A 24188-nucleotide genomic window follows, 5' to 3' on the forward strand; every position below is an offset into this window, starting at 1 on the left:
TCCCTCCTTCTGTATTTTCTTTTTCTTTTTTGGAAAGTTTCTCTGTCCATGGTTTTGAGATATCAGTTTCCCTCTTTTTTTTCTTATTCTATTGAGATGTATTTCACATACCATCAAATTCATCAGAGTGTAGGATGCAGTGGTTTTTAGTATATTCATAAGGTTGTATAATGTCCCCGCTGGAGTGTCTAAATTCCAGCATGTTTTCATCCCCCACCCCCCCACCAAGAAACCCTATCTGTGTTAGTGGTCACGCTCCAGGCCCTGGTGACAAAGTCACTTTCTGACTCTACAGATTTGCCTGTTCTGGCTATTTCATAAAAACGGAGTCATACCATATGTGGACTTTTGTATCTAGCTTCTTTCACTCAGTGTCATGTTTTTGAGGTTCGTTTATGTTGTACCATGTAGCAGCACTCCGTTATTTTTTTATGGCTGAATAACATTCCTTCGTTTGGACAGATCATACTTCATTTATCCAACCATCAGTTGATGGACATCTTGGTTGTTTCCACTTTGGGGGTATTAAGAAGAAGGCTGCTGTGAACATTCCCGTGGCGTATGTTTTCCGTTCTCTTGGGTATGTACCTCGGAGCAGGCTGTTTGGCTCATTTACTGGCTGAGCAGCACTTCTCAGTTGGTGGTGCAGATCAGTTTTTAAAATTTCCCATCTGCTGTGGACCATACTTCAGTAAAGTACAAAGTCATGGGCTTGGATGATGTGGCACTATTGAGCTCCTGTGAAAATCCCTAAATGTTCACTCTTACTCTCCGCTTGCTTTGAGCTGACTTGGCAAAGGGTGGTGACAAATTGCACCAGCCTCCCCTTTGCCTCTTTCACTGAAGGCTTTTTCTTCTGACTCCTAAACACGGCTGACCTCCAGAGTCAGTCCCGACCCTCTGCTATGCTCTCTACACTGTCTTGTTGGAAACCCCATCTACTCTCATGTAATTTAACGTGATCTTTATGCCAAAGACAACCTCACATCTTTAATCCTGACCTCTCAGGTTTCAGTTCCACATTTCCTACTTCCTGGCGGGGCATTTTCAGTTTGATATCTTGCACCATCTCTAACTCTGTGTAAATAAGACATGGGCTTTCCCCTGAATCAGGCTTCTCTCAGCTTCTTTGGTTGATTAATGATGTTACTGTGCTCCGGGCCACACAGCGACATTCAAAGGCTTGAAGTTGTCTCCACCTCTTCCCTTTCTCCTCAGTGCCCATATCTAGTCACCAAATCCTGGTTTGTTTTTGTTTGGCCGCACCACAAGGCTTGCAGGATCTTAGTTCCCCAACCAGGGACTGAACCCATGCTCCCTGCAGTGGAAGTCCAGAGTTCTCAGCCATAAGGACCGCCAGGGATTTCCCCCACCAAATCCTGTCCATCCCTCCTTTCCAATGTCTCTCGCCACCATCGCATCCCCTTCTTTCCCATGCTACATCTGCAGGGAAGGCCCTCAAATGCTCCCCCTTCAAGTCTTGCCACGACCTCATCTCTGCCTGTAGCTGCATCCCCTGACATCCTCCACCAGGGGGCTCTCCCTGCCACTCCTGCTCAGAAGCCATCAGTGACTCTACCTGACCACTCCACACAGCATCAGCCCCCAAGTCCAAGATTCAAGGTCTACCTTCTAAACTACATTTCTGGGCAAAGCCTCCACCCTCCTCCTCCAGCTAACTGCTATGCTAGTTTCTGCTCAAACATGCCTTGTGTCGGGAATTCCATGGTGGTCCACAGGTTAGGACTCTGTGCTCTCACTGCCAAGGGCCCTTCAGGGTTCAATCCCTGGTCAGGGAACTAAGATTCCACATGGAATGTGGTGTGGCCAAAAAAAGAAAAACCCAACCAAACACACAAACCACAACAATGCCCCGCCCCACCGCCCCCTCCTGCCAAAAAAAAAATCCAAACAAAACATGTCTTATGTCTTTAATCTCTAGACCTTCCCTCATGCCGGTCCCTTTGGGTGGGATCTTCTTCAACCACCCCTCTAACCAAGTGAAGTCCTACCCATTCTTGAAAAACACTCAGTTCAAGTGTCTCCTTCTTTAGGGTTACTATAGACCACAATTAATTCATGACCCTGCACATTATGGACTCCTGCCTTAAATACATGGTGCTTAGGACAAAGACTTATTTGGCAAAATCATTATGTAATACAAGTTGCCATTCCTTACACTAGTGTTCCGTATTAAAACTATCACAAGTTCACAATCTCTTTTCCTAAAGTTCTTCTGTGTCTTTGGATCTCCCATAGCATGCTATCCCTGCATACTTCATCTTCTGATGGGTTGACCTACAGTAATTGACACTTAATAGTGGTTTGAGTGTCAGTTTCCTCATCTGTAAAATGGGGACAGGACCTGCTCCAGTGATTATTGTAAGGGCTAAAGGGGATGGGGAAACAGTGTCAGACTTTATTTTTTTGGGCTCCAAAATCACTGCAGATGGTGACTGCAGCCATGAAATTAAAAGATGCTTACTCCTTGGAAGGAAAGTTATGACCAACCTAGATAGCATATTCAAAAGCAGATACATTACTTTGCCAACAAAGGTCCATTTAGTCAAGGCTATGGTTTTTCCAGTGATCATGTATGGATGTGAGACTTGGATTGTGAAGAAAGCTGAGCGCCGAAGAATTGATGCTTTTGAACTGTGGTGTTGGAGAAGACTCTTGAGAGTCCCTTGGACTGCAAGGAGATCCAACCAGTCCATTCTAAAGGAGATCAGTCCTGGGTGTTCTTTGGAAGGAATGATGCTGAAGCTGAAACTCCAGTACTTTGGCCACCTCATGCAAAGAGTTGACTCATTGAAAAGACTCTGATGCTGGGAGGGATTGGGGGCAGGAGGAGAAGGGGACGACAGAGGATGAGATGGCTGGATGGCATCACTGAGTCGATGGACGTGAGTCTGGGTGAACTCCGGGAGTTGGTGATGGACAGGGAGGCCTGGCGTGCTGCAATTCACGGGGTCGCAGAGTCGGACATGACTGAGCGACTGAACTGAACTGAAAGGGGATGATGCATATAAAATAGTCAGCACAGCCTAACATATTGTAAGCAGTCACAAAGTCTCACACACACATATGCAGATACACATAGAGGGAGTCTGTAAACTAGGTCTTATCTGAGAAATTCTGATGAAAGTGGTATCAGGGGTTCCAAATCTAATCTTCTTTCCATGTGACAATCAAATGACTGAGGGATTTTCTTCCCATCTTAACTTTAAAAGAAGAGTCATTGTGTATTTATTTTAAAGATACTGACTCTGGCTTGCCAAGAGCACTTTTTCTAAAATGCAACGTACAGTTAAATTAAGGCACTGGATGGTTAGAAGCACACCAACTCTGAGGTTAAGATGAGATTTGACAGCCTGAATCCCAGTTCTGCTACTTACTAGCTGTCCTCTTAGGCTGGTTGATGAGTTACTGCTTTTGGTTCTCAGTTTCACTAGTAGAGTATCTAGGTCCTGGCTCATATTTCAACCTGGTCCATATCAGATGCTCAGTGAGCGTGAGATGGCATCAACCTCTCCTTTAACAGAGGCCTGCCTAGCAACCTCAACCGACTGGCTTCAAACACCATGAGTGCCGACGGCTCCTGCATGTCCACCTCCCGTCGAGGCTCTCCCCTGAACTTCACACTCGTGTGCAATGTGGAGTGGGTACCCGCCTAACGGGACACCTCAGACGTAACAGGCCCCAAACTCAACTGCTGATGTCCTTCTCTCAGCAAGCCTGCTCCTCCCCTGGCTTCCTCATTTCAGCAAAGCCTTCTGCTCAGCCCTTCTGCTCAGCCCTTCTGCTCACGCAAGGCTGAGCCCCTGCCACCTTCCCCTGCTCCTGACCCCCTCCCCTCCCCCAGGCAACCCTATCTGTCAGCAAACCCTGTCTGTTCTATCTGCAAAGTGAACCCAGAATCTGACCACTTCTGCCCCTGGTCCACGTTGGCGCCATCCCTGGCTTGTGTTATTATTGTCGTCTCCTGACTCATCTCCCCCAGTGCGTTCAGTCACGCTCTGCTCAGCAGGAGCTGAAGTCCAACCAGAATGCCAAACTGAGCTGCTTGCCCCTCCCCCACCGCTCTCTGACTCATCTCTGACTCTGGGCCACCCTTCCTGGAATGGCAGACTTATGCAAACCTTAGAGCCTTCACATTAATATGTTCCTGGCCTGGGATGTTCTTTCACCGATGAGCTCAAGTACCTCCAGCGCTTCAGGTTTTTACTGAAATGTCACCTTATCAGTGGGGCCTTCCCTGATCATGGTATCTTGAGATTGCACACGTTGCCCCACCCTGTATGCCACCAACACACACTTCCTGTTTTTCTTTCCTACTTCATCTTTCCTATTTTCCCTTTGCATTTACTACTCTTCCACATGCTGTATATTCTACTTATTGGTCTTTGAAGGCAAGATTTTTGTCTCTTTCCCCCCCTCACTGTACCACAAGTACCTCCTAGAGTTGCTGGTACAAAAAAGTTCTCAAAAATATTTGTTGAATGAATGAGAGAATAAAAGAATGAATGAACAAATACTCTGCATCCTAGGGAGTGAATAAAATATGTATTGAGCATCCATCATGTGGTCAGCAATGCATTAGGCAAAAGGAGACTATGGTAGAGTTGTAAGAGATGCTTTCAGACTCTGCAGGAAATATGGGTTTGATTCCTGGGCTAGGAAGATCCCACATGCTATGGAGCAACTAAGCCCATGTGCCACAACTACTGAGCCTGTGCTCTAGAGCCCTGGAGCCACAACTCCTGAGTCTATGTGTCACAACTCCTGAAGCCTGAAAGCCCCAGAACCCATGCTCTGCACAAAAGAAGCCACTGCCATGAGAAACCGAGAAATGCAACTAGAGAGTAGCCCCCGCTCACTGCAATGAGAGAAAAGCCCGTGCAGCAATGAAGACCCAATGCAGCCCAAAATAAACTGAGCTCATCACCTCTGTTTCCGGTCTACTCATTTCTGCCTTGGCCCTCACCAATGGGGTAACATACCCCCAGCCCAGGCCAACTCACCCTCACCTCTTGTGAGAAGATCTGGTTCACAGGGTCAATGGGCTCCTTAGAGTCAAATGACTGAAACTGATCTCAAACTCAAAATTCATGCTTATTGTCGGAGGTAAAGGGATGGGAGACAGCGGATTCCCCCCCAAAAGGCTATGTCTGTCCATCACTGCTCTTAGGGATGGTTCACTGACAAAATTATGGCAACTCTGGAATTTCTAGCTGAAAAAGATGGATGGAAAAACCTGTTTCAGCCTTATATCATCTGGATGCTGAAATTTTTCTAAATCATGTAATGTTCCCACAGATAATAGGTATTTTGCTTTGCACAATGGAAGGCCACTTTCAGGATCAAGTGTCAGTTCAATTTTCCTAAGAATCACAGACTAGAATATAAAACAGGACTGCTTTTGAACATGGCTTATTTGTATTATTTATTTATCTTTGGCCACATGGCATGTGGGATCTTACCTCCCCAACCAGGGATAGTACCCGTGCTCCCTTAATTGGAAGTGCAGAGTCTTAACCACTAGATGGCCAGGGAAGTGGCCATCTAACGGCTTATTTGGTATTGACAGTTTATTTTTTATCACATATTTCCACATGCTAGCTTTATCATGATTATTTCCACTGTGAAGAACTGCCATTCACATTTGTTTTCTTTCACCAAAGTGGAGATTCCTCATACTGAAGAACTATACAGAGGAAAGGAAGACGGATGGAGATAGGAAGGAGAGTGAAGCCCTGTGTGACTCTGGCTCTTTGTGGTGATAGGTAACTGATTGGTTACTGACCACACTGTCAGCTGGGGGAACACTGGGACATTATGGACCTGGAGGTGGGGTGACACTCACTTCTGTAATTTGTTCACAATGGTCCTGTCTCTATTCAGCAGATTAAACCTTGTTGATGGTATGGCCAAGGTGATAATACACCTGCCCCACTCCAACAGTCCTCTATGGCTCAGGCTGAGTCACATGCTGAATGGTTATTCATAGGATTCAGATTCTTTGAACCAATGAAACCTTATAAATCACTGACTCCAAACCCTTCATTAGAAATAGAAGAAAGCAAAGCCCAAAGGGGCTAACTGGCTTGCTTCAGGTTAATAGAGCAGAGCCCCAGTTAGAACCCATATCACTTGATTTCTATGCTGATACTCTTGTCTCATGCTTTGGCACCTGGCGGAGGCCAGCAAATACATCACTAGCCACTGCTGTTGTGCAGTCACTCAGTCATGTCCGACTTGTTTTGACCCCATGGGCTGCAGCCCGCCAGGCCCTTCTGTCCACGGAATTCTCCAGGCAAGAACACTGGAGTGGGTTGCCATTTCCTTTTGCAGGGGATCTGCCCGACCCAGGGACTGAACCTGCATCTCCTGCATTGCGGGTGGATTTGTTACCACTGAGCCACCAGGGAAGCCTCACTAGTCACTAGCTGTGCACTTTTAAAGCTATGGCTATGTTATTCTCTGATTATCTGTTCACAGACACATGCATGCCCACATCTGCTTATCATCCTATCTAAAACCATTTGAAAACTTCATCTCTGCTAAATTTAGGTACTCCTTGTTCCTTCTTTCTTCATCAGTTCTTGGGGATGCTCCCTGCCTATCTTCTTAGGGTGCAATTCATTTCTGAAAGGGACCTCCAGCTGAGTATCTTAAATGTTTTGATGACTGTAGAATAGAATTCAGGGATAAATGATGAAAATGTCCTCAGAATAAGAACAGAGGGGGCGTTTTAAGGGTAAACTAGTAAATGGCTGTTATCTGTGAGAAAGGAAAAAGGCTCTTATGAAGGTTACAAAGTTTTTTTTTTCTTTTAATGGGAATTCCCTGGAGGTCCAGTGGTTAGGACTTGGTGCTCTCAATGTTGAGACCCAAGTTCAAACCTTGGCCGGGGAAGTAAAATCTCATAAGCCGAGTGGAATGGTGTGACCAAAAAAAAAAAAAAAAAGGAAATATTAGTTTTTTAGTCACTTAACCCAAACAACCTAAACCTGAACTGCACCCAAAGTCCCATCAAAAGTCAGTTTTTTATTGTTGCACTCAAGCCAGGGGCTCTTAACAGTTAACAGGCAAGGCCATGTTAAGATTAGCGCCAACGATACAAGCTGGCAATCATGTGTGCAAACTGGTGCTGAGGCTGAGAAGTTATGATGTTATGATGAGACAATAGACCGACTCTGAAGCCACGTTCCCTTGTATGACCCCACCGGGAAGAGGTACTCACTGGTTTCTGAGCCTAGGAAAAGTCAGCACCCCACCACCCTACCCCCACTACCCTGGGTCAGGGGCCAGCCCTCAGGACTATCTCAAGCCTGATCAGACGCTTGGAACTATTTGTGAATGTTTGTCTGCACAATTACAGTCTTTTCTGTACTATTACAGATTGTGCAAATGGTCACATAGTTCTTTTGTTATGACAAAAATGTATAGACTGAAAGAATGTTAAGGCTGTTGACTCGCAGGCTAGTCGCTAGTCACTGTTGACTAGTGGAACAGGACAACAGATGTTGACTGACCCTCAGGTACTTGAACACACCGAAATGCCTTTCCTAGCAGATAGCAGCCTGAGGCTTACATTCAGAGAGTGGTTTTTTAAATCACATTGTAAATCTTTGTAAATTAGCGAACCACATGGTGGCAACTTCTAGCCAGATTTTCTGATTGGAGCTAGACTCAGGAATGAAGAGTGATCTGGTTGAGAAATTCAGTTTTGCCGCTTGGGCAAATCACTTAGATTCTTTGTACCTTGATTTCTTCACGTCTAAGGTAGGGATGTAAAGAAAGGCACGCGCCCCACCCCCTCCCCGCCCCCCCAGTGCCAGCAGCCACTGCAGCTGCCCACCAACGGCGCACCTAGCGGGGAATTCAGGATGGAGAAAAACTGGAAGGCTTCTGTGCTTTGTATACTGGCCTAGATAGTTCAGACGTATATCTAAGGCACAGATGCAACGAGTCCAGATTCTTGCGTCTTCACATACACAGAAAGGCACTAAAATCATTAACTTGAGACGTCTGCTCTTTGTGACTGCAGTAATCTTTTGATGCTCAAAGTATGTGTTAGCTACTCAGTCGTGTTCACCTCTTTGTGACTCTACGGACTGTAGCCTACAGGCTGCTCTGCCCATGGCATTCTCCAGAGGAATCTTCCTGACCAAGGGGTTGAATCCGGTCTCCTGCACTGCAGGCAGATTCTTTACTGTCTGAGCCACTAGGGAAGCCTCTCTGAAGCTCAACTACATGCTTTTTTCCGAGCAAGAAACATTCACATATTAATACGTCCCTGATCTCTTTGGAGCCTTCCTCAGAGCCACCCGAGAGGCGGTCTTCCAGGCTATGTTCCTCAGTTAAGGCCCTGAATAAAACTGCACTTGCCATTTCTAGGTTGTGTGTTTTTCTTTCAGTCAAGAGGCAAAATACTAGCCATCTTGCAGGCTGTTGCGCAGATTATAAGAGAAAATATCCATAAAAAAGCATCAAACATGTACTTCCTTGAGGCCACTTAAGAAATATTTACATATGAGCAAATATTTTATACAAGCCTATCTATACCTAACTTCTTAAAATCTGAGTAAGCTCTTTTAACCAGTTTTAAGACATACACTCTCAGGCTCAAGCCTCTAGCCTTGAGCTAGGGGTGGGAAATTTTGGCCTTTGCCCATCTTGATCTGATTTTAACTAAATTAAGTCTATAGTAAGTTTCAAAAATAAAGCTCTGAGTTGCCCCCAGTACTCCCAGGAAGAAGGCGATTTGCCACGAAGTTCACCCAGCTTCATTCAGTCTGAGGCCCTTCCTCTGCAAGGGTCTGTTTGAGGCCTGGGTGTGTGTGTGTGTGTAGGGGTGAAGGTGGGAACTAGCAACGTGCTCATGTGGTCATACATTGTTATAAAACGTGTAAGATATTTTTATATTCTTTTTCTTAAAGAAGGTCACCAAGATTATAGAATTTTCCACAAATTCTGGATTATTAAAAAAAAAAAAATCAACCACTACAACAGAATTAGGCATTTGCTGTCATTGTCATTCAGTCGCTAAGTGGTGTCCGACTCTTTGCAACCCCATGGGCTGCAGCACGCCAGAGTTCCCTGTCCTTCACCATCTCCTGGAGTTTGTTCAAATTCATGCCCATTGAGTCTGTGATGCTGTCCGATTATCTCATCCTCTGCCATAAGATCTTACAAAAAGTCCTGAATGAACATTTGGGCCAACTCAGTATTTCAGACCCGGGATGCCTGTTTAAGTCCAGGAAGGGAAGGAGTGCTGAAGTCACCTACCAGAGAGGTCTATTAGCTGGGAGCACAGGCTCAGCACAGGTCAGGGAGAGAGGCGGAGGGCTGGCCAGGCCTGCAGAACCCCCAGCCTCATCTTCTCTGCTCTGTCCAGTCTGCCCCTCCTCTTACTTCTTATCTTTCGTGTCTTGTGTTACTGCTTCCTCCTCTTCTTTCCCTGTTATAACGGCCTGGAGTCTTCTATTCCCCGCTTCTCAGCTTTTACACTTCATGGTTCTCTCTCAAAAATCTTGAATTAGTGTGTGGCAGCCTGAGTTTTTTTCCCCTTTTGATTCCTGGCACTGGTTTTCAGTGGAGAAACTGTAGTTCTTCATTCCTGTTGTGACTTGATCTGGCCAGGGGTTGCCCCAAGGCTGCCAAGTGGCTAATTAGCTTTACACAACCCTCTCGAATAACTTGTCTTGGTAATTTTTCTCCCTCCTGTGAAGAGTTGCCAAATCTAGGCTTGTAAGTACAAACAAAGAAGGTGAGGCTTCTTTTTTGCAACAAGCATTCCAGCAAGTGAAACAATAAACTGTTCCTGAACCAGCTGGGATTCTAACAGGAGAAAAGACAATGGTATCACACCCTCTAACTGAACCTATGAATCCGAGCGGCTGTGGATATTTGTTGGGTTCTGTTTCTCTACCTTTGTGAGCATACCTACTCACTCTTTATTCTTCAAGTCTGCGGATTTGGTGAATTTTAGTACATTCACAATGTTGTGCAACCACGCCCACTACTAACGCCCCAATACCTCTATCACGCTAACCAGAAACCCCACACCTCTCAGCCGTCACCCCCAATTCAACCCTCCTCTCATCCCCACCAACCACCAATCTACTTTATGTCTTTATGGATTTGCCTCTTCTGGGCATCTCACATAAATGGGAGCAAACATTATGTGGCCATTTGTGTCTGGCTTCTTTCACTCAGCACCATGTTTTCAAAGTTAATCCACGCTATAGGAAGTATCAGTACTTCGTTCCTTTTTATGACTGAATATTCCATTTTATGAATATTAATATTTTGTTTATCCATTTGTCAGTTGGGTCATGCACTGTTTGTCAATGATAATAATGTGATGAATATGTGTGTACAGGTTTTTGTGTGAACATATACATCAACTCTTTTGAGTACATAATTAGGGGCGGAACTGCTGGGTCCTAACTTTGAGAAACTACCAAACTGCTTTCTTCAGGGGCTATGCTGTTTGACGTTCCCACCAACCACCCATGAGGATTCCAATTTCCCCATATCTTTACCAACATTTGTTTACTCCTTTTTTTGGTTGCAGCTATCCTGGTGGGTGTTAAGTGGTATGTCATTATGACTTTGATCTCCATTTCCAAAGACTAAAGATGCTGAACATCTTTCCATGTGCCTATTGGCCATTTGCATGTCTTCTTTAGACAAATGTCTATTCGTATTCTTTGCCCATTTTTAAACTGAGTTGTCTTTTTATTGTTTAGTTATAAGAATTCTTGATATATTCTGGATACTAGACCGTTACCAGATAAATAATTTACAAGTATTTTCTGTCTCTCTCTTTTTCTTTTCTGTTTCTCATTTCTTTTCACTTGCTTTATAGTATCCTTTCATGCAAAAAAGTTTAAAATTCTGACGAAGTTCACATTATCCCTGACCATCCATGCTGAAAAAAATCCAATTTCTTTTTTTTTTTTGCCTGTATATTAGCTCCAACTGCCAGGCCCCATTTTAAAGTCATTCTTTCCAACTCTTGAGACCTAACACTATTAAGCTAACCCCCCTCAAGCAAGAAACCGGTGAACATACCATGTAAGATTAAGATCTCTGCTGATAAAAGGCAGACTCAGAATTTGAACTCAGGATGGTTCTTCAATATACACACTGACTCACAAAAATAGCCCTGAAATAATTTCTGTATGGTCACCTGTATCTTCTTGTACTCCTGCCATAGAACCTATGTTAGATCTTCACTTTCGAATCATATTCTAGACCCTAAGGCCCCAGAGAAGAGCTTTACGGTAACTTCTTGCTTACATTATGTTTGTTCAGAAGTCCGGCACAGAATGCCATGACACCTCCATAGAACATTACAAGAATACATTCCCTTAAACTCAATTAGCAATCAACTTACGAGACAGGGGTTTCTGATCTTTGCAAGACTAAGGAAAACAGCCCTACATTTTATGTGCCCCAGGCATGAAATAGCTCTGGCCACCAGGCATCAAGCTAGGATGAACAAAGGACTAGACATCTGCTTTGCCCCTGACTGATATAAGAGCAACACCACCAACCAGGTGCCTCTTTGCCCATTGCCAGGGAGTAAAATCCAATTTCTTTATCAGCATCTCAGTATTACTTGAAGATTTGGGAAGAACTTTAAAAACTATTTAAAATTTTGTATTTTATTTATTTATTCTGGCCGCACCCTGCGGCATGCCAGGATCTTAGTTCCCCAACCAGGGATCAAACCCACACTCCCTGCATTGGACGTATGAAGTCTTAACCCTGGACTGCCAAGGCAAAGTCCCCAAGTTAGGTATTTTAGAATATAATAAAAGCACATATACCTTAAAAATATAAAACGAGATTAAGACTTGAAGAAGTTTGAAGCTTCTGGTGAGATGATGACCTGGCTCCCTATAATTACTGTTAGGCTCTTGGAATAAATAATATAATAAATAATATAAGAATAAATAATATAAGCATGCTGTCTAGGGGGGCTTCCCAGGTGGCTCAGAGGTAAAGAATCTGCCTCCAATGTGGGAAACGCAGGAGATGCGGGTTCGATCCTTGGGTCAGAAAGGTCTCCCAGAGGAGGGCATGGTATAGTCACTCCAGTATTCGTGCTTGGAGAATCTCCATTGACATAAGGTCGCACAGAGTCGGACACTGAAGCGACTTAGCACGCATGCTACATAGGAATTCCTAGGCTTTGCTTTTGTTTCCTTCTATCAGAAGAACTAAAGAAGAACTAAAACATGGGGTCAAATTATTCTTTAGCTAAAGATTGAGGATTCCTAGTAGCCCTTCTGGTTCACTATTTTTAATTGGGGCCATGTATATTGTATTCCAACTATAATCAATCTTTTCCACCAGAGTCTGAGGTATACACCACGGGAGCCTTAAAGGGCGCTGTTCCAGCTGGCCTCTGCTTGCTGGCTGGCAAAGAGAAGTATTATATTTGTGGACAGTAATCCAGAATGGTGTCCAAGCCCATCTGAGTTTAGAATCGCTATCACAGCAGAAACTGGAAACCTCAAGGGCTGTAAACCATTGAGCACGTACAGCAATACAAATACACAGCGACCAGAGCTCAGCCTTCTGGGATCTCATATCCTCCTCAGATTTGCACACAACATACTCACATGAGTTCTTTCTTTTTTTTTTATAGTGAGCTCTTAGTTGCCTACAAAATTACTATCTTACCACTTATAATTTTGTGTAGCAGGTATGACCATGTATGCTTTTCTTATCGAAATGCCATAGCAATATGATAGATACTTGATACTGAAAGCATCTTTAATTGACAAAAGCTTTTTATTTTTAATTTAAACTTAGCCTGTGCTTAGTGTGGGGTATTTAAACTGTCCATTCGACTTCATGCGAATCAAGAACAAAACCTGAGTCTTACCACTTTTGGCTTGAACGTCTCTCTGCTTTCTGACAAACGGTCCCTACAATTAGAATGCAATGAAATTTCCATCAGAAGTCTCTATCGCTAACAATTATGGTACATGAGGTTCTCAGATGGAATCCTTTGTTCAGGGGGTCCGGAGTTTTACGAATCTCACTTATGTTCATAGCCACTCCTTGAACAGAGAGGAGCTTAGATTTTAAAAGCAATCCAGGGACTTCGCTGGTGGTCCAGTGGTTAAGACTCCATGCTCCCAATGTAGGGGGTGTGGATTCAATCCCTGGTTGGGTAACTAAGATCCCACATGCCCCACATGCCACACAATTCAGCCAAAAAATAAATAAAATAAAAAGCCATCCGTTTTAAGCCAAAAGGAAACCCTTATCCAGAAACTACTCATTCTTAATTTTAGTTTCTTACTTGCCACCTTCCCCATTCTAGCTTTGAAAACAGGGAGAAATAAAGATGTATACAGCATCTTTTGGGATACACAAATCTTAAGCTTTGAGGTCTCTAGGAAGCTATTATTGCTTCACCAAGAGGACTTTAGGTGGGCCCTAAGTCTCCTTGCCCTTGTCTTCAGTAACTGCAGGGAAAATGTCAACACCCTTCAGCTCCTACCTTAAAAACTCTCTGCTTGAGGAGAACAATTCACCTAGAACTGCATGAGGGCATCTAATTTTTGTTAGGCTACAGGTCACAACAGAAGGCCTGGAGAGATTATCATCTCTATTACCTATCTGATAATAGACAGATTATCAGATATCTTATGTTCCCAAAGACCAATTTTATTAAAGATGAGGTTAGCACTGTATCTGATAAATTTTAAAATTATATTTAACTCATAACAAGTGGCAATAGTTTGAAACAATACAAAATTTAACTGCATTTAAAAAAATAATATAGTCATCAAAGAGCTTTCTTATTCGATAAGAAATCTGAGCTTATCTATCTGACGAGATGATAATGATATAATAATGCCATTAGTACATTAACCCTATGATTCAGTAATAATATTTGGAGATATTAGCAAATGGGGAAACCTAAGCCAACAAAGGTCTGTCTAGTCAAGGCTATGGTTTTTCCAGTAGTCATGTATGGATGTGAGAGTTGGTCTATAAAGAAAGCTGAGTGCCGAAGAATTGATGCTTTTGAACTGTGGTGTTGGAGAAAACTCTTGAGAGTCCCTTGGACTGCAAGGAGACCCAACGAGTCCATCCTAAAGGAGATCAGTCCTGGGTGTTCACTGGAGGGACTGATGTTGAAGCTGAAACTCCAATACTTTGGCCACCTGATGCGGAGAGCTGACTCATTTGAAAAGACTCTGATGTTGGGAAAGATTGAGGGCCAGAGGAGAAGAGGACAACAGAGGATGAGATGGTTGGATGGAATCACTGACCCAATGGACATGGGTTTGGGTGAACTCCAGGAGTTGGCGACGGACAGGGAGGCCTGGTGTGCTCCAGTTCGTGGGGTTGCAAAGAGTCGGACATGACTGAGCAACTGAACTGAACTGAACTGAACTGAAAGCTATAAAGAATCTGAGAGCATTTTGTTTATTCCAAAGATCGCAGGATACAAGTTTGACATCAGCTGTTACAAAAAAGGGACCTGAAGCCACACATTAAGCCTGCAGTCCTCAGACATGCGGGGAAGCGTATAACATGGACAGCTGTTAAAACACAGATCACTGGGCCTCATCCTGAGAGTCTCTCGTTTAGTCCCTCTAAGAACCTGACTGCCTAACAAGTTCCTAGCAGGTCTGATGCTGCTGGTCCCAAGACCACACTTGGAGTCTCCTTAGAAAGGAAGGAGATGAATATCTACTGAGGGAAGGGAGAGAACAATTATTTAAAACTATCCTTGGTCAGGCTTGGCCAAGGATCGATACAGTCTATCTCACCTGGTCCTCAGAGCTTCCCCAGAACAACGCTTCTTTCTCACACTTGGCCAGAGCAGAATGAGAGCGAAGGGTCTGCCTAGGCAGTTCTCTAGAAACAGGCAAGCTCTTCGATGACTATATCATTTTAAAAAATGCAGGTCGACTTTGCATTGTTTCAAAATTTTGCTGCTTGTTATTAATTAAATATAATTTAAAAATATGTATCAGACACAGCGCTTAACTCTTAACCTCAATTCTTTAGTCAAATTGGCCTTTGGGAACATGAGGAAAAGGATGGCTGAAGCTCAGTAACTGGTCGATGGTGAAAGAGTTGGCACATATTTAATCTTATTGTAATTATTTTGTGGCTGCAATTATTTTTGTGCACGTGTGCTTAATCACTGGATGGCCAGGGAAATCCCCCAATTTAATCTTAATTAATTTTAGAAATCTGCATCTAGGCCTGCAGGTCTGTAAAGATGCTTATCCTGCCAGCTCACTCTGTCACACAGCCCCACCCCCCAACCCCGCCCATTCCCCGCCCCCTGAAGACTCAATCATGCTTTCCTCTGCAGATCCTTTATGGAACCTCTGGTGTCCCAGCCAAGCTGGACTGCCTGCTGTTCCTCAGGTCTTCCTCACTTTTCCTGCTCTCCACATACATGCTCATTATCCTTTGCTGTTGAAAAGTTCCCCTTTCCATCTCCACCTGACTAGAATTTTCCGTGCCTTTTATGATCTAGCTGAAATGCCATTTCCTTTTTCAAGACCGAACCCCATTTTTAAAAGGCTGCTGGATGGAACTCCTTCAGTGAATTCCCATGGCTGCCCAGACAGATTTCATGTAAGTGGGCATGTAATTGCTTTGTTAAATTACCCTGTGGATAGAATCTCATGGGCCCTGTTTTACACATGTCTCTGCAAAGAAATGGGCTTCCCAGGTAGTGTAGGAGTAAAGACTCTACTTGCCAGTGCAGGAGACACAAGAGGTGCAGGTTCAATCCCTGAGTCAAGAAGATTCCCTGGAGTTGGAAATGGCAACCGACCTCAATATTCTTGCCTGAAAAATTCTATGGACAGAGGAGCCTGGTGGGCTACAGTCTGTGGAGTCACAAAGAGTTGGACACGACTGAGTGACTGAGCACTCATGCACACTGCAAAAAAATGGTTCTGTTTGACATTAAAGTTATATTGGCATTCAAACATGAAGTTTTGTGCAATATAAGATATTGGAGTGTAGATTAAAAAGTTGGAAAAATATATTTAAAAGAAATCCCCAACAGGAAGCTTTAAGTTATGATAAAATTTGTGGCTATGAATTAGAATAAAGATAAAAGTCTAAAATGAAAAATGGACTTAGCCTTTTGGGATGAGATGAGACCTTGAAAGTCTTTAGGACAATCTTTTCACTTCACAGTCATAGGATTTTTGGACCATGCTTTGTATTATGGTCAGAAGTCTCATTTGTCTCATTAATGCTGCTCAGTTTCCACCGTGCCTAGCTGAGGGCTCTTCATTTTGCTACTTGGAAAAAAAAAATCTTTTTGCCCTGAATGATGGATTTAGTTGTGAAGGGCCAGGCCTGACTCTGGTCCAAAGGGAGCTGAACTGTGGGACCTCCTTTGATTTTAAAGGTCGCTAACCATAGTGGTGCTGATTCTGAAGCTCCAAAGAATGAGTCCTCACCCGCAAGTGCCACTTTAGATGAGTCTACCAGCCAAGCCGCAGTTGTGGCCAAGCCTGAAGGAGGAGCTTGCACTAGGTGGGGTGACCATCTGCTCCATTTGGCTGATGCCATCTTTGGCTGTTGAGAGGTACCTAACATGCTGATTATATCTTGGTTCAGTCATGTAGAAAGAAAAGAGTAGATGATACCAAGGGCCTTTGTCTTTCCCATCCCACACGCTCCTCCCAGTCCCAAGGTGGTAAAGAGCAGGGGTCTCAGAGGTGGGCAGAAACGGGTATGAGCTGGAGGTCTCAGTTTCCTATCTGCACAAGGAAGCTAATAAGAGGACTGTATATAACTTAGGGGTAATTGGCAAGCCAGGCGTGGTATTGTTGAGCGCTTTATAAATGTCAGCTACCAATGCCATTATCACCACACTCTAGATTCTCTCTGGCATTTCAGTCCCTCCCTGATTCAATTATGATACCACTGAAAAGTGAAAATGTTAGCAGGGTTGTGTCTGACTCTTTGTGACTCCATGGACTGTAGCCCCCTAGGCTCCTCTGTCCATGGGATTCTCCAGGCAAGGATGCTGGAGTGGGTAGCCATTCCCTTCTCCAGTATTGACTTCTAAAACCATTATCTTTATCAAGTGTTACCAGCTGTTATCAATCGTTATCAACTGTTTTCAAACTCAAGACTAGGCTTCACAAGACAAGCTGGAGGTGCCCTTGGAACCTAAAGCCAGTCCCCAAACTAGGTCATTCCCTGGCACTGAACAACATCTAACCCTCACTTGACCTCTCCACATTTGTGAAAGTCACCATCACCTCTTCAGCTCCCCTGGCAGAAGGCCTGAGCTTTTTTTTTTTTCCACCCCCCAACTATTATACTTCTTTCTCTCTCAGGCAATCAGTTGCCAAGTCATTCATCTACACTTTCACTTATTCAGCAAATATTTATTGGGCCCTTTCCACAAATCTTCCCTGGTGGCTCAGACGGTAAAGTGTCTGCTTACAACGCGGGAGACCTGGGTTCGATCCCTGGGTTGGGAAGATCTCCTGGAGAAGGAAATGGCAACCCACTCCAGTATTCTTGCCTGGAAAATCCCATGGACGGAGGAACCTGGTAGGCTACAGTCCATGGGGTTGCAAAGAGTCGGACACGACTGAGCGACATTTACTTTACTTTTACTTTACTTCCGCAAGCCAGGTACTGTATTCAACTGATGAACAGAACTTAAAACGATTGCTGCCCTCATCTGCACATATATAATCACGTGTTGGCATGCGTACTCATTCGGAAGGGGATTTCAGTCCAGAGGAGAAAGTACAACATGGCACATAACTTAAAATGAGAGGCAGGAAAGGACTCTGTGAGGAAGTGACAATCTGAGCCAAGGCCCGAAAGAGAAAAAGGCTCGGTGAGGTGGGTAATGAGCACAGAGCACTCTTGGCATTCGGATCAGCAGGTACCATGGCTCAGGTGGGAAGGGCCTGATGCCTTTTCTGATGGCATCAGGACTTGGCCACAAGGCTGTGAACTTGCTCAGGTCGAGGCTGGAGTGGGAGATTCCCAGGGGTGTATGGAACCTCTGGTGGGGGCTGAGCCAAGAGAGGCATGGGGTTGGGTCACCCTGGCTGCGCCGGGGAGAACGGACTGAGTGGACAGGAAGAAACTATAGAGACCTGTCCAGGGGCTATTTGGGCAGTTCTGGTGACAGATGGTCAGTGGCTGTGATGATGGAGGGAAGGAGTATATCTGAGGCACAATTTAGAGGTGGTGCTGATAGAACTCGGTGACTGGGGTGAGAGCAGAGTGAGAGGGGGAGGTGATAAGGCTGGTTTCTGGGTTTCTGGTGCGTGCAGCTGTGTAGATGAAAAGTAGTCACGGAATCTATCTTCCAAACTACTCTGTACTCCCGGATCTGCTCCCAGGACAGTGCTGGCCCATCGCTCTCCTTTCAAGTATCTGCGATGCTCCTGATCACCTGCTTCAGTAAGCACACACTTCTTTCCCTGGCTTTCAAGGATCCACAACCTACATTTCCTACATTTTTTTTTTTTTTAATTTTCTTGGCCGTGCCATGGGGCATGTGGGATCTTAGTTTGCTGACCAGGGATTGAGCCCGCACCTCTTGCACTGGAAGTGTGGAGTCTTAACCACTAGACCAACAGGGAAGTCCCTTCCAGTCCTATTTTCTACTACTTCTCTACTTAGGTCCTGCTTCAGCCCAACTGGACCACTTCCTGTTCCTGGAATGTGTCACCAATCGTCCTTGCCTTGGTCCCTATTCCTCACCATCTCAGTCTGCTAAAACCCTATTCAACTTTCAAAGTTCATTAAAGGTCCAGTCGTTAAACCTCATAAAGCTCTGGGAATCTCTGCCGGCACTAGAGTGCCACCTGTCATTGTGGTTACGAGAGGACTCATCACCTGCCTGTTCCCTGCCCCCAGCAGACCACAGGCCATACCTTCGGGTGCCCAGCCCCATTACTCATCCTGTACCACTGCCCTTTCCTTTGCAGGGCCAAGCACAGTGCTTCAACCACAACAGGTACATTTTGCTGAATTTATTTGGAACAATTCATGTTGCTAATTATGCTAAGGAACGAGGAGACCTGAGTTGTTGAACTGGAGATGTTTTCCAGTGGCATCTGCCAGCACCAGAGCTCACAGCAAAATTTATCTTCCACCAAACTCCTGGCAATCAGACGCAAGACAGACACACACATGCCCCTCTTGACAGCGTCCTCTGCCTGTTTGAAATTCTTCAGTGCAAAAGTGCTCATAAACTTACCCTTTCCTTGCAGCACCTAATATCAAAAAATTACAGCCTCTAACTCAGGAGTTTTAAAACTGCTTGCTGTAACCCATTAGTGGGTCTTGAAATCAATTTAGTAGGTTGTAAATGATACTAAAAAATAAAATAGAAAATAGCTAAGCACACTACCTATATTCAGGATGAGTAATGTTTCCTGAAACTTCTGTTTCCAATGCAAGTATACATCTGTGTGTTTACTGGGTCATGATGTAAAATGTTATTTCTCACCATGGGCCCCAGTTCAAAAGGTTTGAAGGCTAACGCTGGAGAGACCAAGATCCGCACACAACTCAAACAGGGAAAGATGTTAGGGAACCAGTAATGAGACTATCTAACTAAAACAGCGAGACATTCATATTTTATCCCCTTAAGATGTGAATGTCTGATATACCCAACTCTTCAGGGGACCTGCATTTCAGTGCTTTTAACCAAAATTAATCTCGTTAGTACAAAGTGAGTCAGAAATTGTTTCCAACTACAGGCCTTTCGGTACCTCAGGCAAGGATTTCCTCCAGTATCCCAGTTCCCCAGGACAGGTGGTTCAGGAACTCCATTGCTGAAACGCTACTGGTTTCTAGGTTACAATACACAGAAGCGATGATACTTTTGTAGGAGAAGCATATTTACAACCAGAAAAATGCACCCTTTCTTCCATGTACTTGTCAACAAGCTTATCAATGTATGTTTCTGTGTATGTATGTAACCTAAACCTAGAAAATACAATCCTATATATCCACGTGTGAAACTTAGCCCTGATCAATTTAGGGGTCAATGTGAACCCAAATTGACCTAAAAATGAGATATACTATGAGTTACTGAAGGCAATGAACATGTGGGCTAGGAAGAGGGGATGTGGGCCATGGCAGGATGGGCAAGGGGGTTCAGGAGTGTGATGGATGTATTATACCAAGTTTTTATTACCTTGATGCTTGGTGGTAATAAGAGGATGAGGTTAGAGGGGTAAGCTATGGAGAAAACAACTTTCTAGACAGGTGTATGCCCCATGAAGGTACACAGTAGTCCACTACAAGTGCATAGGCTGTATTTAATTATGTCATCACTAAAAAGACAGATTCCAAGCCTAATTCTAGCCGCAGCTCCGTTTAACAGGTTGTCCCTTATAATTTGTTGCTCCTTGTGTTACAATCTCCATTTATAGTTGAGACATCAACAGCTGGCTTCTTAATGAATGAAATGTAAACACTCTTAATTGTCAATTATAATCCCAACAAATAACTAGGCCTGGAAAAAAGGGAGAAGAAGTAGGAAGTTCAAAGCTGATGTGGTGCAAAGAACCCTAGATTGAAGTACTGATAAATTTGGGTTAGATCTGGGTGGCAGCAAGTAAGTTCCACAACCTAAGGTTCCTGCCACGTCTAAAATTTTGTAATTCTACAAGGGAGGGTAAAGGCGATCTTTATCTGGAAGAAAAAAGAGTATCTTGGCTTGATGTGTGATGGGCAAATGATAATGATATTACCCAAGGTTGTTTAAATATGAATTAATGCCTTTCCCATTATCTAGATCAGATTAGCACCCTTTAGGTGATATTACATATCAGTGTCTCTACTGACTACTCCATAAATTCCAAATTTCTTACCAGTATTTAAGGCTTTCCACATCTGCCAACTTTATCTCAAATTTCTTGTGGTTCAGACCTGCTCCTGCACCCACCCTCCCCAACAAGTCTTGTTTAATTCTTCACCACCCCTACTCTCCTAGCTAAAGTCCCATAACCTTCATAAAGCCTTCCAACTACTCAAATATTTAATATCAGCTTATGACCTTTGAATTCCTACCAGACTTTATAGCAATCCTATCAGATAGGCATTATTATCTCATTTCATAAGTAAGGAAACTAAAGGCTCCAGAGAAGTTAAGTGGTTCACCCAGCATCCTAGTTTGTGAGCAGCAGGACTGATTTGTTTGCCCTCCAAGTCCACACACTTTTTTTTTTCTTACTGTGCCATGCTGCTTCATCTATTAAAAAAAAAACCATAGAGGAAGGATGCATTTAAAAAAGCCCATAAACCAGTTACAATACGGTTTGTTGTGACATAAATGCAAATACACCACATCCTTTGAACTACGTGTGTAAAACACGCTTGGGGTAGCATGAATAGTTTTTAAGGGGTTGCCAGTCCTGTTTTCCAAGCCCAATACTAAAATAATATTCCACGGTAAATGACAGGTGGGTGGCTAAGGACAAGAAAAAGCAGTATGGTTAAAAGAAGAAATTAGAAACGGGACAAAAAGATGAGAGTGTAATACAAGCTGGCAATGCACACAAGAGACACAGAATATGCAAGCATGGAGTATGGGGCTGAGCGGGTCCATAGGACTAAAATATCTAAGTTTGGGAGCCTATACCTGCCAATGAGAAGCGCGCGTGTCTGAGGGTTGATATTAATAACAGCAGTACACATGGACAGAGAGTAGAACTCAAGAGAGAGACAAATAAGGACAGGTCGTAGGGACACAGGGCAGAGCATGACAGGATGAGGGTGGTGGCGCCCAATGAGGGGCCAGAAGGGTACAAGAGGGGTCGAAGGGAAAGGTGAAGAAGGTACAGTGCCCCCAGACTCCAGAATAGTGTCATCTTCCTCTCCACAGCTGGTTGGTATGTGCAAGGATTGACACCCGCACCCCAAAAAGCCCTCCCCGTGGCTCCGGGAAGAGGGCGAGGTCACGTCCCCGTCCCCCGGGGGCTCCGCGAGGGGTCCTTACCTAGGAAGATGGAGATGATGAGCCGCAGCGCCTGTTCTGACGCGCCCAGGGACGTCGCCAACTTGTTAAGGCTCAGGTCTTGGAAACGCCACAGCAGCCCCCTCGTCAGCTCCGCTTCCATGTCCCCCTCGGCTGCGGACGCCATCTTAGCTCCGGGCGTCCCCCAGGGACCCCTCTGCTCCGCGCGCCCCGAATGTGGGCACAGCGCTGGAGCTTCACCCCCAATTCCGGCCCGGAGCCCGCCCACGGCGTGCGCATTGGCTGCGGATCCGCCCAAAGGCTCCGGGATCAGCCGGTCATTGGTCAGCCCGGGCCGGGGGCGGGGCCTCACGCGGCAAGGTAGACCGGGGGCGGGGCCTCATATTTGTAAGGCAAAGGTGACTCGGCCCGAGAAAGAACGCGGGGCAGGCCGGGGGCGGGGCTTGGAACCGGGAACCAGATCCGCGATTGGAAAAGTAAGAAGCCGGCGGCGGAGGACTGTACAACTCAGTTCTAACAGCTCGGGGGAGGAGTCGGGGCGGGCGAGAGTCCTGCCGGCTCGTGCGCTGCCTCCCTATTGGCTGAGACGGAGCAGGCGAGAGTCGGGGCGGGGGGGGCTGTCACCCGACCGCGAGGTTACTCTCGGTCGCAGGCGCGCCGGGGTTACTGGGGCATGTAACGGGAGGGCGCGAATTCCTGCGGCGGCCTCGCGAGCGCCCCCTAACGGCGCCGCGGCTGTTCTTGAACCGTTAGACACGCCGCCTTCCCTACCAGACCTAGAGGACCACCCCGGCGCCCTCAGCACTCTCTACCTGCTCCTTTGATTTCCTGTAACTTCCTGTATTAAAACGTTGCCTTCCTCCGAGAGGCGATGAAATTAAGCTACGCTGATTTAACCGTTAGGCTTTTCATTAAAAATTAAACTAGTTTGTCACTAAGTAATACAGGTTCAAGATCAAAGTGCAAAGAGGAAAGAAATTGGAGACAAAAGTCCTTTCGTCCCACCTTGCTTCGCATTCTTACTTCCAGTGTTCAGACCAGACTAACAAAAATGTGCTAGGGCCTGTGCTGGGCTCTGAGCCCAAAGCTATGGAGGGGAGATGGTGCACGGACATATAAGGTGTTAATGACCGTGTAATTAATTGCAAGGGAAGGCAAGCGCTCTGAAGGAAAAGAAGAATGTTCTGTGATGTGAGACTATGTAACAAACACCAAGTTTTTAGTGATCACTGGAATTCGTGGAGCATTCTTGCACAAGTGCAGCTTATACTTCTATAGCACTTTGCACTTTATGCAACACAAATAGTCATATTATTTCACCTAATTGATTATGAAATCGGTTATTTACAGACAGAGGCTTGGAGAAATTAAGCAACCTGCTAAGATCCTTCCCCAGTAAGTGGCAGAGACAGAATGGAAACCTAGGTGTGTTAAAATTCACCTCTCTCCTCTTCAGGGGAAGACAAAATAAAAGAAAAAAAAAATCGGAGAAGTCAAGAATAATATAATTTCCCCCTTAGAGGGACTTCTCTGGTGGTCCAGTGTCTAAGACGCTGCCCTCCCAGTGCATAGGACCCAGGTTCCATCCCCAGTCAGGGAGGTAGATCCTGGCTGCCACAACTAAAAGGTCCCATGTGTCCCAACGAGAATGAAAGATCCTGCGAGCAAAAAAGACCTAGTGCAGTCAAAAAAATCTGAAACATATGCACAGCTGAGTCTGGGTGTATTCCTTCCTGTCCTTCAGAGGTTGTCTCCTTTGGTACTTATCAACCCCATGCCTATTTTTATACTTTATACAATGTATATATCCAGAATCGATTGTAATATAGTTTTGCATGCTTTTAAACTTTATAATTACAGCAGAATGTATCATTTTGAAACTTGTTTTTATGATTAACATCTTTATTGAGGCAGATTCATATTTTTATAGGTAGCTGTAATACAGTCATTTTAATTGTGATTTAACGTTGCCTTGTATGATTGTGCCACTTTTTCATGATCAAGTTGAGGAACACTTGGATTGTTTCCTATTGATGTATTTCTTTTATTACAAATATTGCTGCTGTGGACATTCTCCTTTAAGCAACAGTGAAAATTTCTCTCGGACTGTAACTCCAAAGTTTTTTTTTTTTATTAACTGAGATCTATTGCTCAGTGGTAAAGAATCTGCCTGCTAATGCAGGAGATGCAGGTTTGA

At 44.7% G+C, this 24188-nt stretch overlaps 1 protein-coding gene and 1 non-coding gene across 2 annotated transcripts in view; both read right to left on the reverse strand.

Moving 5' to 3' along the window:
* LPCAT3 (lysophosphatidylcholine acyltransferase 3) overlaps positions 1-22268 on the reverse strand; it is a 34906-nt gene extending 12638 nt beyond the window's left edge. Inside the window, exon 1 of the mRNA XM_006065859.4 lies at positions 22013-22268. Within this exon, the coding sequence (XP_006065921.3) occupies positions 22013-22157 (145 nt within the window). The 5' untranslated portion in view covers positions 22158-22268. The remainder of the gene's footprint in view (positions 1-22012) is intronic.
* On the reverse strand, positions 11461-11600 carry LOC112584823. Its single transcript, XR_003109221.1, has one exon. It is a non-coding gene; the product is annotated as a small nucleolar RNA SNORA48 (small nucleolar RNA).
* Positions 22269-24188: the final 1920 nt, after the last annotated feature.

The sequence above is a fragment of the Bubalus bubalis genome, chromosome 4, assembly GCF_019923935.1.
Source record: "Bubalus bubalis isolate 160015118507 breed Murrah chromosome 4, NDDB_SH_1, whole genome shotgun sequence".
NCBI classification, from domain to species: Eukaryota; Metazoa; Chordata; class Mammalia; order Artiodactyla; family Bovidae; genus Bubalus; species Bubalus bubalis.